Source organism: Lolium rigidum, chromosome 4 (genome assembly GCF_022539505.1).
Source record: "Lolium rigidum isolate FL_2022 chromosome 4, APGP_CSIRO_Lrig_0.1, whole genome shotgun sequence".
Lineage (NCBI taxonomy): Eukaryota > Viridiplantae > Streptophyta > Magnoliopsida > Poales > Poaceae > Lolium > Lolium rigidum.
The window spans coordinates 69,524,912-69,541,425 of record NC_061511.1 but is presented as its reverse complement, the minus strand read 5'-3'; the positions used below and the strand labels follow the sequence as shown (position 1 = coordinate 69,541,425).

Here is a 16,514-nt window from a genome sequence, read left to right as displayed (position 1 = left end):
ACTTTGGTTGCTAAGAAGAAGAAAACAAAATACAATGATCTATAATAGCACATTAATAGGCTCATCCTATAGCCGCCCTAGGAGCGACCCCGCACACATTGGGGTGCCGCGTTGATGACTGCAAGTGCACAATTCATATGTAGGTAGTCTCGAAGTAAGAGTTTCAAACCACATAAATCTATTGGTAAATGTATGTATGACTCTCGTTACCTTCTACAAAAGGATACTTAAAAGTTGCCTTTTATTTCAAGTAGAAGTGTTTTGAGAGAATTGTGTTTGGGTGCGAAAGAGTAATTATTAGAACTAAAGAATACAAATAAAGAGACAATCGCCATGTAAAAAGATAAGCTAGCACAATTCATCAAGCTTTGGTCGATCTTATGGGCATGGTCTTGCGGCCCAATCCTGATTCCGTCTCTTGGAGGAGGATGATTTCAGGAGTATAGACGACAAAGTCGACATACCTATGTCAGTTCGAGGGGGCTTTTGCGCTATTTTAGACGGTCAAACTTTGGATGACAAGGGCGGAGCAAAAGTGTCCTTTCTTCTCATGGCTGACCTTGCAATAGGAAAACAATTTAACTAAATTGGAATTGGCATAATCTTTATAGACTTTTGAAAGGAAGTTGTTATTTCTTGTCTCTATCATATCACATGAGCCTTTCGAGTTGGAACAAGGAGAGCTCAGTGGACTAAAATGGCGGATTGCTAATTCGTTGTACAGTACTAGTACAATTTTTGCAGGCTGTGGAGAAGCATTTGTCATCTTCATCCGAGAACCTATTGTACTCTGAGCCATCGAGTACTCCTGCTGCACCGGAGTTGTTCTGGCCGCAGGATGGATAAGCAAGGGACATGATGGCCCTTGGTCCAGATTCAATGCTATATTTGCAAAAACGCCCTTCCAAATCTGTAAATTCAAGTATGAAGTACCTCTATCCCCAAACATCTCGTCACAGGTCAAACGACTCCCGTTTCCTTCTACTGCTGCAGTGCGGCGGAATCTTCCGCGAGTCGCTCCTAGTCCTGAGATCCTCACACCAGCCCGCCGCGGAAGGGAGCAGAATGCTGCAGTGCGTCTTCCTCCTCTCCGACTGCGGGTAATCCCCTCCCCGCGCCGCAAGTCTTGATTTCCTCTCCCCAGTACCATCGTCCTGTCTCTACTGGTCGGATCCGTCCGCCCCTTTCCGCCGGATTCGTACGAATTTTGATGTGTTATGGGATCGGTGCGTGCTTCTAGGGAGGTGTTGGTGGAGAAGCAGATGACGGCGCACCGGGTGGACCGCGCCATCTGCGGCTGGTTCTGGGAGTACGTTCTTGCCCACGCCGCCGGGGACCCGTCCAAGGTAGTAGAACCAGCCTCTGCTCCTGCCAATTTTTTTTTTCGCCCGCCCCACTTTTGCTTAGTACTTCCAGGGGAGCTCCTTGCTCTTGATCCCCGATGCCTCATTGTGTAGTGCTGGATTAATTTGCATTGCAGGATCTCGGGCTGTCCCAGGTTTCAGTATCGTAGGTCATAGATGTTGCTATTGTACATAAATTCAGTTTAAATAAACTAGTGAATTTCGGGCTGTTGTAGTGACGAGTTCACGATGTTTGGTGTTCGTGCATTGATATAACTGGATCACTGCTTATTAGGTTTCTTCGACTTTGGAAGGTCTTGCAGGTTGTGGTGTCCCCAACACACTACTTGTTCCAAGTATATCGCAACGGCGTGACGTTCTTGGCATGCACCCAAGTGGAGATGCCCCCATTGATGGCTATCGAGGTATGTGTGCTTCATAGCCTTACACTCTTTTGTGTCTTTAATTCAGTGCCATTTTCTTGCTGACAAGACACAATGTAAATTAGGCTTGCTGATTTATCAATACTTGATATGTATATAAATTACCCCCTCCGATCCATAATAAGTGTTGAACTAAAACCACAACACTTATTATGGATCGGAGGGAGCATAAAATAACTAATAGAATTTTCTATTGACATTTGGTGTATCAAAATCCCGATAGCTAAAAAAATACTAACACATTGAATAAAAAGCTTGATAGATTATACTCATTTATGGTACGGAGTATTTTTTTGCAAAGAAAATATATAGAATCTCTACATCAACATTTTCTAGTTCTCGTGCTGAAAAATGTTAGTGAAAATGTGTTAAACCTGCTCATTCTTATCTAAGAGTTGTAATTTATTAATGATATGAATTTTCCAGCTTGAATTAGGTGCTCCATTCTCAGCAGTTGTTATGTTTAAGATATGTCTTAAGTCCGGCTTTCTTTTTTAAATTGTTTGTAGTCTACTTATACAAGCAATAACATGGATCCCATGTCTAAAAACTTTTTGAAGATGCATAATTTTAAGTTAAACAACAAGACTCTGGGACATCAGACGCACTTCCAGTGAGGATTTGCAAATTGGAGCTAAAAATGTTTTGTTATTCATTGGTCTGTCCTTTCTTGAAGTAGTAATATTGAAGTAACTTCAGAAAGTTATCTATCCCTGAAATAGCAGATAGCCCGATTTACTACATGTTTTAACGTTCACCAACTTATATGGGTGTGCTCATATGATTTTTGGCATCCAGTTTCTCTCTCGTGTGGCTGATGTCTTGACAGATTACCTTGGAGATATAAATGAAGACACAATCAAGGACAACTTCGTAATTGTTTATCAGGTATATTTCCTTACCCCTTTCGAATTATAGCTATGCAAACAGTGTCACTATAATTCATCGTAGGGTGATTTTCTTTGATAGTTTATTGAAGTTCTACTATGGAAATTTTGAATTGTATATGGAGAGCTACAAAGCTCAAGTATTTCAATACGTACAACTATATATTTGTTGAAAATTAGGCGCTACATCTGTTAAGTTCAGTCTGTCAAATCAACATTAATCCAGGATGTCTGTTGCATTTGAGCATTTAATAATGATCAGCAACTTCTTTAAACATTATAATTCTTATATCCAGATTCTAGATGAAATGATGGACAATGGCTTTCCGCTCACTACTGAGCCAAACATCTTGAAAGAGTTGGTTGCGCAACCAAATATGGTCAGCAAAATGTTGAATATTATGACTGGTAAGAGTTCTACTATTGGTAACAAACTTCCAGATGCAACTGCTTCTTTTGTACCTTGGAGAACAACACTTGTCAAGGATGCAAGCAATGAAGTCTATGTTAACATAGTTGAGGAACTAGATGCATGTGTGAACAGGTATGTTTTCATTTCACCTTTCTTATACTCTGGCTATAATAAATTTATTTCATCAGATCTGTAAATATATTCTCAGTTCACACATTTTTGTTTTTGAGGCAATAGAAAATTCATCAAATCTGCGACTGTGACTGCTAGGACATTAGGTTGAATTATCTGCAGGAAACTATTACTGGACTTTGCTATATCCAAAGTACCAACTACTAAATATTCAGTATTGTGTACCAAATCACAATCAGCTATAATAAGCTCTACCCCTTCCATATTATGAAAACATGAAGCTGGAGGTTTTTCAAAAGCACACGAAAAGATAACGTTGGAGGATTTAAGGACTTTACTGGTCACATTTGCTCTTGTGTTGTTAATGCCCTAAAAAAGATGCAAGCACCAGGATTATATGCGTGTACCTGTATGTCACCATGAAGTGCTGCCACCAGCTGGACTAGACAGTTGTATTGGTTAACATGTGAAACTGCGTCTATGTTAAGTACTTAAGTAGGGGCAAGACGGTAAACAAGCACTGCCATTGACACCACCTTGATATCCGATTTCTTGACTAAAACGTCAAATATTCATGATACAGTGTGAGACTGGGAGTACTAAATATTACACAAAAAGCCAATATTAATACAGCATGAGAAGTGGTTGTTAGCATTGTAGAAGATCTTATTCCTTTTCTTCTTTTTGTGATAACTGATGAGAAGATCCAACTACCTGTCTTTCGGCATCTGTGTTTGTGGAATAATATTTCTGATGTTGGCATATTTATTGGTTGATTGTATTTGCAGAGAAGGGGTTCTAGTGAAATGTGAGGCATGCGGTGAAATTGAAGTGAATTCCAGCCTTCCTGGATTACCAGAATTGACCTTGTCATTTGCTAATCCCACACTTATCAATGATGTGAGGTTCCACCCCTGTGTCCGATTCAGACCTTGGGAGTCCAATCAGATCTTATCTTTTGTTCCTCCTGATGGACAATTCAAGCTTATGAGTTATAGGTGCATAATTATTTACTTCTAATTATTACGATTTCTTCTATGCTTAAGCTATATTGGGCTGTCTGTTATATATCCTGATTTGATCACAAAAAAACAGGGTTAAGAAACTGAAGACCACACCAATTTATGTGAAACCACAATTATCTTCTGATTCTGGGAATTGCCGTGTTAATGTAATGGTGGGGATTCGGAATGATCCTGGTAAAGCTATTGATTCTATAATAGTGCAGTTTCAGTTGCCTCCCCTTATTGCTTCTGCTGATTTGACCGCAAACCATGGTACAGTTGACATCCTTGCCGATCAGGTCAGTACATTGTCTGCTATCAGTTCTGTAACTTCAGTTGATGCTATCTTTTCCGTTGTCATGCATCAAGCTACAGCCTAATCAAAGATGCTCGTAACTAGAAAATTTAAATGATGTGTTGGTGAATCAATCATCCTATATTACACTACTCATTTTATACTGGATAGATGTAATATTTTCTACACTGTACCGCTCCACATATTCCTAGAAACGTCTGTCTAATAGCATTTGTTTGATCACGCAGACCTGCGTTTGGACAATTGGGCATATTCCAAAAGATAAAGCACCATCCCTCTCTGGAAATCTACGTCTTGAGGAAGGACTGGCTCATTTGCATGCATTTCCAACATTTCAGGTGAAGTTCAGGATTATGGGGGTTGCACTGTCTGGGCTTCAAATTGACAAGCTGGATGTGAAAAATACACCAAACGCACCATACAAAGGTTTTCGAGCCCAGACTCAGGCTGGAAGGTATGAGGTCAGATCATAGGAGCTCATGGAAGTCTTGGCCGCCACATTTGGCACCCTGATTCAAAATGGCGTGGCCCAGACCCATCAAGGTGTTCTATTGTCCATCCGTAGTCAACATGGCTCTGCAAATGTTCTGGCCTGTAGACCTGCCAATACTGAATGCCAGAATTGTAATTGCATCCATTTTTCCTGGCTGCGGAAGTGTCAAAATACAATATCCTGACATGCAAAGCGAAGACGGATGTGTGTAGATAGCGGCTGATGTATCAAGGTTTGGAGTTGTGCTGTACTGTCATGGTCACCGTTTAATTCGCATTGGCTAGAACTCAGTTAATCTGCATATGCTCAGTCATGCCTGAGAACTACTTACAGTAGAAAAGCGCCGTGTTTTTTTCTCAGGCTCACAGCTATTTGTGTGCAGTTGTAATTTGTGAACAGTTGTATAATAGGATAAGTGTTGGCTGTAGTTTTCTCATTAAAGATATATCAACTCGTTCTTTGAATGTGATATTGTGAGGAAATACTTTGTATGTTCAACCCTTATCTCAGAATTCATACTGAGTAATACCGAATGAATACATGGTGTTATTCACAATATGTGGATATGATGGAGAAGCTGACATCAGATGATCGAAAAATCTGAGATATGACGCAGGAGCAGGAGGAGTAGAGAAATGATGATGCCAAATAAAACGGAAAGATATTGAGTTGAGGGGACGTCGACGCCATGACAGCAGCAGCTATAGCAAGGTAAGTTAGAAAGAAGGGAAACCTTAACAGATTGCTACCACTACGATGAGTTGATGGCTGTGTAATTCCTCTTGGACAGCGTTTCATAACATGTGAACTTCAGCTGAAGTTTTTATATGGTCCACATGAAAAAACACACGGGAATCTTGGAGGATTGAGGAGGGAGACTGGAAAGAGACATATATAGCGTAATTGTATTTGGAGCTTAATACAATGATGACTCACAGATCTCGTCCGGGTTCTCGGAATGAAAAAGAGTGTAAATGTATTGGACTTCTAAATGGAAAAACTAAAATAATGTTTTAGGTCATGTTGAAAATTTGTGACATCGATCTTAGAATAAAAAAAAAAGCTTACATTGAAATATGGATCATAGTCCTCTTAAAGTACATATATGAAATTCCTTCTATCCAAGACGATATTTTTTGTTTTGCGGGGTCTATCCAAAAACGATCTGAATCTTGAATCTTCTATCCAGGTTTGAACATCTGCTTAAACTTGGACCCACAACGATATGCCGAAAAGTCGTGCCCTCGTGGGCTAAGCAAACGTGACGCGGCTTACTTGACTTGCCCTCGAATCCATTTGCTGCTAGTCCTAGTCGCATCGCAGTTGCATACCCTCATCTGGCCCATCCATCGCTGCTTCTTTCCGCGTCCATTGCTCGATCCAGAACCAGAAACCCTCCTCCAGTCCACCCCCCGGAAATCGAAATCCCTACCCTACCCGACCCCCAAGCGGATCGGCGATGGAGGCGAAGATGAGCAAGTTCTTCGACTCCGTGGGCAACTTCTTCACCGGCGGCGACAACATCCCCTGGTGCGACCGCGACATCATCGCCGTATGTGCCCCCCCACCCACTTGCCCTTACCCCCTCGCCCCTTTGCTTAACGAATCTGCCGCCTGCCCGTGAAATCCTGCGCTGTATCCTGTAGATGGGGATTAGTTAACGCTTCGCAAACCATGTTAGGCAAAGAGCGAATTATTAGGAGCTTCGTCAATGCTTGATGCTGTCCTCGGTGTGCTCATGGTGGGAGACCCGGAGACCAGCCTATCTGTTGATAACATGTATGTTCAGTTATTTGATGCGGGTTTTAAATGGTTGTAGGATTGGGACTTACCAAGTTGGAATATCCGATGCCCAATTCGTCTCTTGTAGTTGTAGTACCCAGGGTTATGTGATTTACTAAAATCATTAGATGGTCAACTCGCTCTGGAATGTCCACTCGGAACACAGAGAAATTCATTCGGCTAATATGATCTGTTTATGTATTGTTCACAAACGCAAAATGCTCAAGTCAGCTATTCGTGGCTGTTGTTTTGTCATTGTGAAACACGCTCTTCAATGTTCGCAATTCTGTTATTCTGTTCTGTTAATTATATCTGATGAGCAATTAGAGCTTATAGTTCTCATTCTGATGATTATTCATGGTCATATATATAATATACCTAGGGATGCGAAAGAGAGGTTGCTGAGGCTGCAACCGAAGAACAGAAAAAAAAATGATAGCATGATGAGCCTATCTGTTGAACTGGTGGCGATGTAGCATGTGTGTTCAGTTAGTTGATGCGATTTTTAAATGGTTGTAGGATTGGGACTTACCAAATTGGAAAATCCGATGCCCAATTGGTCTCTTGTAGTTGTACTACCCAAGGTTATGTGATTTACTAAAATCATTAGATGGTCAATTCACTCTAAAATGTCTACTAGGAACACAGAAATTCATTCGGTTAACATTAATCTATTTATGTACTGTTCACAAACGCGAAATGTTCAAGTCAGCTATTTTTTGGCTGTTGTCTTGTCATCATTGTTAAATACTCTCTTCAATGTTCACAATTCTGTTATTCTGTTCCGTTAATTATGTCCAATGAGCAATTAGAGCTTATAGTTCTGATTCCGATGATTATTCATGGCCATATATACCTAGGGATGTGAAAGAGAGGTTGCTGAGGCTGCAACCGAAGAACAGAAAAATGATAGCATGATGAGGCTATCTTGGGCCCTTGTCCATTCCAGGCAGACGGATGATGTGAACCGTGGAATTGGCATGATTGAAGGTCAGATATCTTATCTGTTTGCATGGTTGAAGATCTACTTCTTGCAACATTATCATCTTACATTCACCATGTATTCTTCTCAACGATGTTTTGATCGACTTATTTTTTCCACAGCTTCTCTCGATAAATCCACCAGCCCACTGCAGACTAGGGAAAAACTGTATCTGTTGGCTGTTGGGCACTTCAGAAATGGTAACTATGTAAGAAGCCGCCAACTTGCGGACCGTTGTTTGGAGGTATGGCTGCAATATCTCCACCTTCTGAATGCCTTATATAATTAATACTTTCTTGATGTCTAGTTAGTCTTTTTGCCTGCAAAAGGGAATGGAATATTTCGCTGGTTTAAGATTAACTGCAAACCAATTATTTGATTCTAATAGCTTTGTGACCATGTTTACTCATTTGCATATTTGCTTGTGTAACTACTAACTAGTATTATTTCGTGCTGATCTGCTGGATGACATTTGTAGAACTTATTTGCATGACACTTGTGGAAGTTATTTGCATATTGCTTCTGTAACTGCTAAGTGCTAACTAGTACTGTTTCTGTGCTTGGATGACACAGTGACAAACCAAATAGTTGATATCTTTAAGTTTCTGCAAGTCATTTCTACAAAAGTTTGTGTGGGTAATTTAAACATTTAGGTACTCTGTTGAGCTTCTTGATATTTATGATTTTCTTAGTTTGCTTCTTAATCTGCCTTGAAAATAATCTTCCTAGATTTGCACCTGAATCTGCCGTTGGGTAGGGTATGGGTGTACCCAAACCCACACCCAAATTTCCCCTTACCCATTTGAAATTATATTGTCCATACCAACAAAAAATGGATATTGCCCAGTGGATATGGGTGAACGAGTGAATAATCGGAATCTGCAGCATCGAGTCACTGTGGCCAGCTTGTGGTCAGCAATGTAGGTAGCAGCCAAGCAACCGTCGCGGGGAGGCGCATGGAGATGCTGCCGTTGATGAGTAGTATATCTACACAGGTGGTGACAGCGGCAAGTCGTAGGAGAACGGGAAGTGCAGTGCGATGGCAGAGTATACGCGCTGCATCAGGCATCTTGATCCATTGGTTTGTAGCATAGAAGAATCTTAACCTGTGTCTTACTTCCCTCTAGTTGTAGGCCGTAGAGAATGATGGCCAGATTGGATTTGGTCAGCATAGAGGAGAGAGGAAGAGTAATGAACCTTGGCAGAAGTTATTACGGATGGGTAGGGTAGATAATATGATGGGTAACAGGGTATTACCCTCCCCATGACCAAATTAAAGTGGGTAATTTTTTTCCTACCCATACCCTGCCCAAAAGAATGGGCATGGATTTGGGTGCGGGGCGATGGATAAACGACGGCAGGAGTATTTGCACCATCCAGTAAATCCCCCAGCTCCCTAATTAATCTGGCCGCCGTCCTGATGTGGCACTCGAAAGTTTTTGCAGCAGGACTAATCAGCAATCAACATATGGCTGTGCAGATAACAGTATTTTGTTATTGTCATGTAAACAGTAAATTCATCTACCTGGATTTTGATTTCATTCAACTGTCATTCACGCGTTTAATACTTCTATTAGTTCCACACCAAACCTTGTCAAGTAATTCTAGTTAAGCAAAGTTTATCAATGGAAGATTATGGCTATGCTTGTGGCTGATTCCTTGTGTGCTATCCTACTTCAAGATTCTTCTATGCTTGGGCCTAATACCAAAGTAGTATCTCTGCGTCTGGCATGGTTTCTATGTAGTTGAACATGGTATTGTTGGTTTTGCTTGGTATGCCAGACTTATGGTATTTGGAATGTTTGTTTGGCCATCCTAGAATTAATATGCCTTTGTTGTCAAAGTGGCCTAAAGACTGGAGTTGATTTGAGATATTTAAACTGGAACAAAATTATGCAAAATGAAGATTATCAGGTGATCTGGGGCCATATTGAAGACCACCATCTTCATATTGCATGCTGGGTTGCTAGCTGAATATAAGTGCATATGTTTCTCAATCTTGTAAGGATGTTGTTGGCTTTGTAACTTTTCCCCTTCAAATTTGACGTATTTTGACTGCTTCTTGTAGATTCAACCTGATTGGAGGCAGGCCTCATCTCTGAAGAAGGCAATAGAGGATAAAATTGCTAAAGGTGAGATAGTCTTTCCTGTATCTTCATTTGTTCGCTATTGGACTTACATGATGGATTGTTTTGCAAATGGAACACCCTTTATCTTTACTAAACTGCTACTCTTTCCATTCGCTAATGTAAAACCTTACAGCTTTTTGTAGATTCACTCATTTCGATCCGTATCTAGTCCTTTTAGTGTGTAGATTCACTCACTTTGATCCATATTTAGTTCACTTTGAAGTATTTAAAAGTTCTTACAATATTGAATGGAGGGAGCATGTGTGATTCAATTTTATGTGTTGAAGTGACGATAGTAAACTTTCGAGTAATTTATGCTGACTGATAATCCACGTTTCATGCAGATGGTGTGATTGGCATAGGAATCGCCACAACTGCAGTTGGACTTATTGTTGGCGGCATCGCAGCTGCTCTTGCAAGAAGGAATTGAGATGGCATCTGCTTAGTGATGAATGAAGTAGGAGGCGTTTCGTTCTGTATTGTCAGTTGTTCTAATCTTAGTTCTGTATTATTTCTGTCGAATCATGTGCATAAGATGAGTTCACGATATCTAGCACTCTGTATCTTTGGATAATCAAATCGAGGTGGAAATAAATACTGTCTCAAACTAGGTGCTGAATACACCAAATGAATTGTCACAGGTCTTATTTAACAACACTGACACTTCACTCTCTAGATTGCGAGCACATGATGATTCCATTCTATTCAATCAAGCGAGTAGAGTCACAAACAATATGCCATCGTCCCTGGATGGCTACCTCGAGCTTGTTGATAATAATGTTCATGGCTGCTCGGGTCCGATGAGGGCTAGCAGTATGGCCTGGTAGTACCCTGAAGTGTCGCCAACGACATCCACAGTAACTGTCGTCTTGTACCTCACCTTGTATTCCTCCTTCACCTTCTTCATGTCAACATCGGCGCGTGAGACGATCGCTCTTGTTAGGGACTCCTCGTCGGTGCCAAGCCCAATGATTGAGTACCGAATCACCTGAGAGAAGGGGTAAAGCCATGATGAACTTGAGAACTGAAGCAAGTCATTCCTGTCCTCATTTTCTGGCTAGTGGAGCTGGACTGGTGGAAGTCGTAGACTATTTGGGGTGAATCCCGAGATATTTTGGGGCGTACCTCTGCGAAGTGCTTTTCAGGCGATGTCAAGCACCAAACCGTAATTTTCAGCATTGACGAGAGTCTGTCGTTGCGATTCCCTTCAAGAACCTGAGGATGAATGGCACGCAGAAATCACGCACAGTACATACAATCTTTATGCCGCAAATCAAAATAAACTCAATATTTTGATTGTGTGCATTGTGCCAGAAAATCGATAGACGGCGACAGAAATGGGACCTCGTCGATGGCCTTGCCGTAGTCCTGCTTGTAGCGCTCGAACGTGGCCTTGAGCTGCGGCTTGCTCCTGGAGCAGAGGATGCGGACCACGTCCCCGTGCAGCGCCTCCTTCTTGATCACCACCGCGCCGTGCAGCTCGGCCGCCTCCGCTCCAGCCAGCTCCTCGTCGACGTGCTCGCCGGCGTACCGGCACGAGCTCACCAGCCGCACCAAGAACTGCGCACATGAGCGCACGCGCAAGATTCAATCCACTGCGACGACCAAAGGAAAAAGAAATGGATGCCAAGATCTGCACGACGCCTTGCCTGCCTGAGGGGATCGTAGAGCGCGCAGGCGGCCATGTCGTCCTCGAGGGACGAGTCGTAGGCGGAGCAGTAGGCCTTCCGGACGGCGACGAGGTGGTCCGGCGACGACGCGCAGGCCACCTCGATGAGCACCCAGGTGGTCCGGTCGTCGACCCTCTTCCTTCTCAGGGCCTTGTAGGCCAGCTTGGCGTCCCGCGCCGCCGGGTCCATCGTCCACAGCGTCATTGCGACCTGACCAGCCAGCAAAGATTGCCAATTTGTCCATTGGAATCACCAGATCAAGAAGAAGACGAGGTCGCAACGGGTGCAAGATAATACATCACAAATTCACAATTACCTTGAAGTCGCCGGAGAGCTGGGCTTGGATCCTGCTGAGGAGGATCTCGTTGTAGAGGCCCTGGTAGGCCACGGCGATCTCCCCGCGCTGCCCAGCCGTCCGGTGGCCTAGTATTTCGATCAGCGCGTTCTCGTCCGTTCCCCATCCTGTTCCCCAGAATTTTCGGTTCAGCACAAATTCTTCATCGGAGCTCGTCTTATACTTAATTTGAAACAACTACTCCGTAGAAGAATTGTCCTAATTTCTCTCTCACTAAGAACTGACTAGAAGAGATAACGCACATTTTACACAATTTAGTGATCAAGGCTCTTAGGATACAAATAAACAAACACAAATCTTCAACTATAATGCACAGAAACTTGAAAAATAATAACACCTTGTACTGCTTTTCTTATGTTCTCTGCATCTTGGGTTGAGGAAGGGACCGGATCTGGGACCGAGATGGAAGCCATGGAGACGACAGGTGCTGCTTATGCTTCTTCCTCCTCCTCGTGTCCTGGTGCCGAGGTGGAGTCAAAATGGAGGAAGAGGATTACAGGAGATTGATGGGAGGGATGTTAGCGCATCTCCAGCTTCGCTCCGTTTCTATTCGTTTGAGTAAGTTCGGGAACAGGTTGGTAGTGGCTGTTCGGCCTTGTAGATTTGGACAATTGACCACTTCATTGTAAATTACAATACAAAAACATAGTAATTGGTAAGCAAATGATATGGCAAATATATGCCATTGTCCTTCAGGTATCACCAACTAGTGGCAAGTTTCTCTCAAATATGTAAAATCAGATAATATCTTACAATTTATTTAAAAAGTGGTAAATTTCACTCAAAAAGTGGATACTTTCACCTAAGTGGAATTCATCTATGCCAATACACTTCAAGCATCACGAGCATAGATCATGTTTTGCTTCTTCTCAATCCAATCAAAGATAGTTGCCAAGTCCGTGAGCATGATGAGGTTCTCCTTGGCCATGATGTTGGCTTCAACCTCCAAGACCTTGGACTTGGCATCGACATCCATGAGCGTTGCCTTGGCTTTGGCCTCGACGAGACTAGACTACGCACGGGCCTCTTCTACCTCAATATATCTTAGATGGAGATCGACAAAGCACTTGGCGGTTACGGTTTCTCTTTGCGCCGTGTCTCTCTTCCCTCTCAGCGATTGCGTCTTCCTTCTTCACCATCAACTCTATCAAGATCTCTTGGAACACCAATGAGGAAGCTTGACGGTGCATGTCGGTCTTGGTTGCCGTGTGGCCAACTAGCCTTTTGGAACGGCCAGCACCGCCCGCCTCTTCGGTTGTACCGGCGCCTAGGCTTTGCCCATCGTATTTGAGGTCGATGGTACCGTCAGTTGACGAATTGCCATTGCCCTTCTTCTTTGCGTTCTCGGCTTTCCTCCAAAGGGGGTAGCTTGTTTCCCACTTCTTGGTGTCCTTGAGCAACATCCAACAATGACTCAATGTGAAGCCCTTGTTATCGTAGGTGGACTTGAAGTGTGATTGAGGTCGATGCCTTGCCCAAATGTATCCGACGACGTCACACACAGATCACCTAGTCGGGATAGCGCGCATCCAGCCTTACCGTGGCCACCGCCCTGGGATGGCGGCCTGGGTTGAAGAGGAGGTCGGCCGCTCGACGTAGACGTGACAGAGCTCATCGACGAAGCGCCAGCCACAACATGGCCGTGGGGATCCACATGGATAACCACGCCATGGTCAAACCCCACATTCAGCACCTCCTGCTTCATCATCACGACGACATGTTGGGCGGGTTTCTTCGCTAGCAGGTCGCCATTGGCCTCCGCACGCTAGGCGATGATGCGGTCATTCGTCTTGAGCCGCTCTTCTTCCAGCTTGGCGGCGGCCGCACGAGCTCTGATAGCTACTCTCCGGCTTGCACGCTTGTGAGACTCGGCCTGGTGCTCCTCCATCATCAAATCCGGCGAGCTTCTTCGGCTTCGCCTTCTTCTTCCCGACGGTATGGCAGGCGTGGCGGAGGAATCCATCGCTCCCGCTGGCTTTCCTGCCAGCCGAATTTCTGCGGTAGAGTTTTTGGAGGGAAATGTGCGCCACTAGAGGGAGGGACCATGGTCTTCCCAAGAGGGAAGAACCGATGTGCGCCACTAGAGGGACGGACCGACGTGCGCATTGTCCGGCCTTGATGCATTGGCGACCCAAATTTGGAAAACGGATGGGTCGGGCCGCGCGAGTCGCTCCGTTTGGATCGCGCCGCTGGAGCTTGCGCAGCCAGTCCGCTAGTCCGCGTGGACCATTTCGGACGGCTCAGGACAAAATGGGTGGCCCCGCTGGAGATGCCTTTATGGATGCACTCAAGGCAGCATCAACTGCAACCATAGTTGTCAGAATCATGATTCTACTATGCGATTCTGCGATTCTACGACTTTAAGACCCAAATTGAGTAGGACGATTCTACTAGATAGAATCTAAGATTTTACGATTCTAAAAATTAAGATTCAACGGTTTACAATCCTACGATAAATGTTCCGATCCGATTCAAAATCACGATTCTAACAACATTGCCAGCAACACATGGCACGCGAGCACAAAGGCAGACTTGAAAGCTTTGTTTGCAGTGAGCTTTTGCCTTTTTTTGCCTTCTTAAAAGTTGTCACCCGATTAGATAGAAGAACCCACCAACACTCCCACCCCACCTAAGTGATGTAAAACCGTTTTATACTTTGTACGTGCTTAGGGAGCGCGCAGTTACAGGTTTGTGTTACAGGGTGCCATCTGTTTGGAAGGACATATTATTGAAGATATAAAAGTGAACCCACTACCGGATAGCAATAGGTACCGCAAATAGCATGATTTTTTTTTGTGAAATACACTTCAGAACTCATACATACAAACATACATACACGCACCCCTATGAAAGCACGCACACCCTACCCCTATGAGCATCTTCGAGAGTATGAGTTCAAGAAACTGATGCGGTGGGTCTTGAGATTGACGAAGTTACCACGGGCGCCTCTCTGTCGACGGGAACGTCTCCTCCCACTAAAGAATATTTTGCCTTTTAATGAAACACCAACATGTCAAATCTGGAATTTAAATTTTGGTGTGTTGGGGGTGCCACTGCCCTTCTAACCATCTAATCTCAGGTTGGTTCTCAATAGCATGAGCTTTTAAATCCCTTTCCTAGATGAGTTTAGGCGAGGAGCGTGCTCTAAGTGTGAAACAGGCGAGATGCAGCCCGAAATAATAAAACAAAAAAACATGGAGATCACAAATCAGAAACACTGCCTGACATAGGCATCCCCAATGGGCCTGCCGAAGATGGTACCCGGGGTTCATTGAAGGCCCATGACTCGAAGAATATGAAGCCCGGAGGCCCAATTAAGTGTCGGTTTGGAAAGATAGAGTTGTATTAGGAGTAATGACTTGTACATCACGAACTCAAAGAGTATCCCGATGTTTGTAACTTGTACATCACGAAACCCTCGGCTCCGCCTCCTATATAAGGGGGAGTCGAGGGAGAAAGAGAGGGTCGATTCATTGTCAACATAACCCTAGTTTTCTAGCAGTCGAGTACTTTTCCGGCTGAACCCTCGAGATCTACTTGCCCTCTACTTCCACGAAAACCCTAGTCTACAATCCGTAGGCATTGACAAGTCGATACCTTGTCAATTGGCGCCGTCTGTCGGTGTTAGAGGCGACAAGGAGCTGATCTCGATGGCACGTTCAACATCGTCGACATCTTCGGTGGCAAGCAACGCGATGGACAGAGGTAAATAGATCGAAACTGATCTAGTCAATTTTGTTCCTCACCCGCCCTCCTGTGTGGATGCATATGCGTATCTGGAGGAGCCTATGGAGATGACGTTCGGGAGGTTCCACTTCCGCGTTGGAAAAGAGGGATCGCATCGTCTCGAGATTCCGGTTTCGTCGGGATCGTCGGCGGCTGACTCCGATTTCTCGGAATCATCGTCATCGTTCGAGACGGGTGCCGAGGAGATCTCGCCGCCACGCTTCGTCAAGTCTGCGACAAGCGGAAAACTCGTCAAGATCTTCGGCAGCATGTCCTTCGGGTCGTCTGCGGACACCAATATAAGCAGCGACTCAGACAACACCGACAGCTTCGACTTCATCGACAAATCTACTTGTGTTCGGGAGGTCCTCGCCGATCTATGCGACGGTGTCACCAACCCCGACGAAAATCAAACTCCAAAATATCATCAAGTTTATGTAATTGGAGAAACGAGTCGCCCACAGGAGGAGACATCAGAGGGTTTCGATGATTTGGAAAATCCATACATCGATCCCGCTGATCTTACGCTAGGTTTAGGCACCAAGTATGTCGGGCCTACAACGAGACAGATGGTGCAACTTCCGCAAGAAGCTTGGGACAGAGCGGCAAAAGCCATGGATGGCACAGAGCCGATGACTACGACTGCTACAGCTGAAGAGTTGCAAGCGTATCAATATAAACTCACCCATGCTGAACGAGAACTCGAAAAACAGAGAGCCAAGCTTGAAAAGAGGAGAGCTGCAGCTTCTGCGTCACGCCGAAGAAGGGCAGAGCTCAGCCGACATTCAGGAACTTCAGAATCCAATCACAGAGCAGCCCGTAATAGGGGAAGATCTAGGT

General features: G+C 44.2%; 3 protein-coding genes across 3 annotated transcripts; 2 read left to right on the top strand and 1 right to left on the bottom strand.

The window, feature by feature from the left end:
• The first annotated feature begins 981 nt into the window (after positions 1-981).
• On the top strand, positions 982-5,079 carry LOC124707998 (AP-3 complex subunit mu). The gene is made up of 8 exons (XM_047239685.1): positions 982-1,100; positions 1,241-1,346; positions 1,658-1,768; positions 2,585-2,674; positions 2,970-3,217; positions 4,006-4,215; positions 4,313-4,520; positions 4,765-5,079. Exons 1-8 carry the CDS (start codon positions 1,066-1,068, stop codon positions 5,008-5,010), a joined length of 1,254 nt encoding a protein of 417 aa, XP_047095641.1. The 5' UTR covers positions 982-1,065; the 3' UTR covers positions 5,011-5,079.
• A 1,271-nt stretch (positions 5,080-6,350) lies between these two features.
• LOC124646398 (mitochondrial fission 1 protein A) lies at positions 6,351-10,551 on the top strand. Its single transcript, XM_047186517.1, has 5 exons — positions 6,351-6,582; positions 7,673-7,802; positions 7,917-8,038; positions 9,863-9,926; positions 10,268-10,551. The coding sequence occupies exons 1-5, from the start codon at positions 6,490-6,492 to the stop codon at positions 10,351-10,353; spliced, it is 495 nt and encodes a 164-aa protein (XP_047042473.1). The 5' UTR covers positions 6,351-6,489; the 3' UTR covers positions 10,354-10,551.
• LOC124708995 (annexin D3-like) lies at positions 10,475-12,413 on the bottom strand. The gene is made up of 6 exons (XM_047240628.1): positions 12,286-12,413; positions 11,910-12,055; positions 11,573-11,803; positions 11,268-11,483; positions 11,049-11,138; positions 10,475-10,911 (listed from the first exon to the last, which is right to left on the bottom strand). The coding sequence occupies exons 1-6, from the start codon at positions 12,359-12,361 to the stop codon at positions 10,705-10,707; spliced, it is 966 nt and encodes a 321-aa protein (XP_047096584.1). The 5' UTR covers positions 12,362-12,413; the 3' UTR covers positions 10,475-10,704.
• Positions 12,414-16,514: the final 4,101 nt, after the last annotated feature.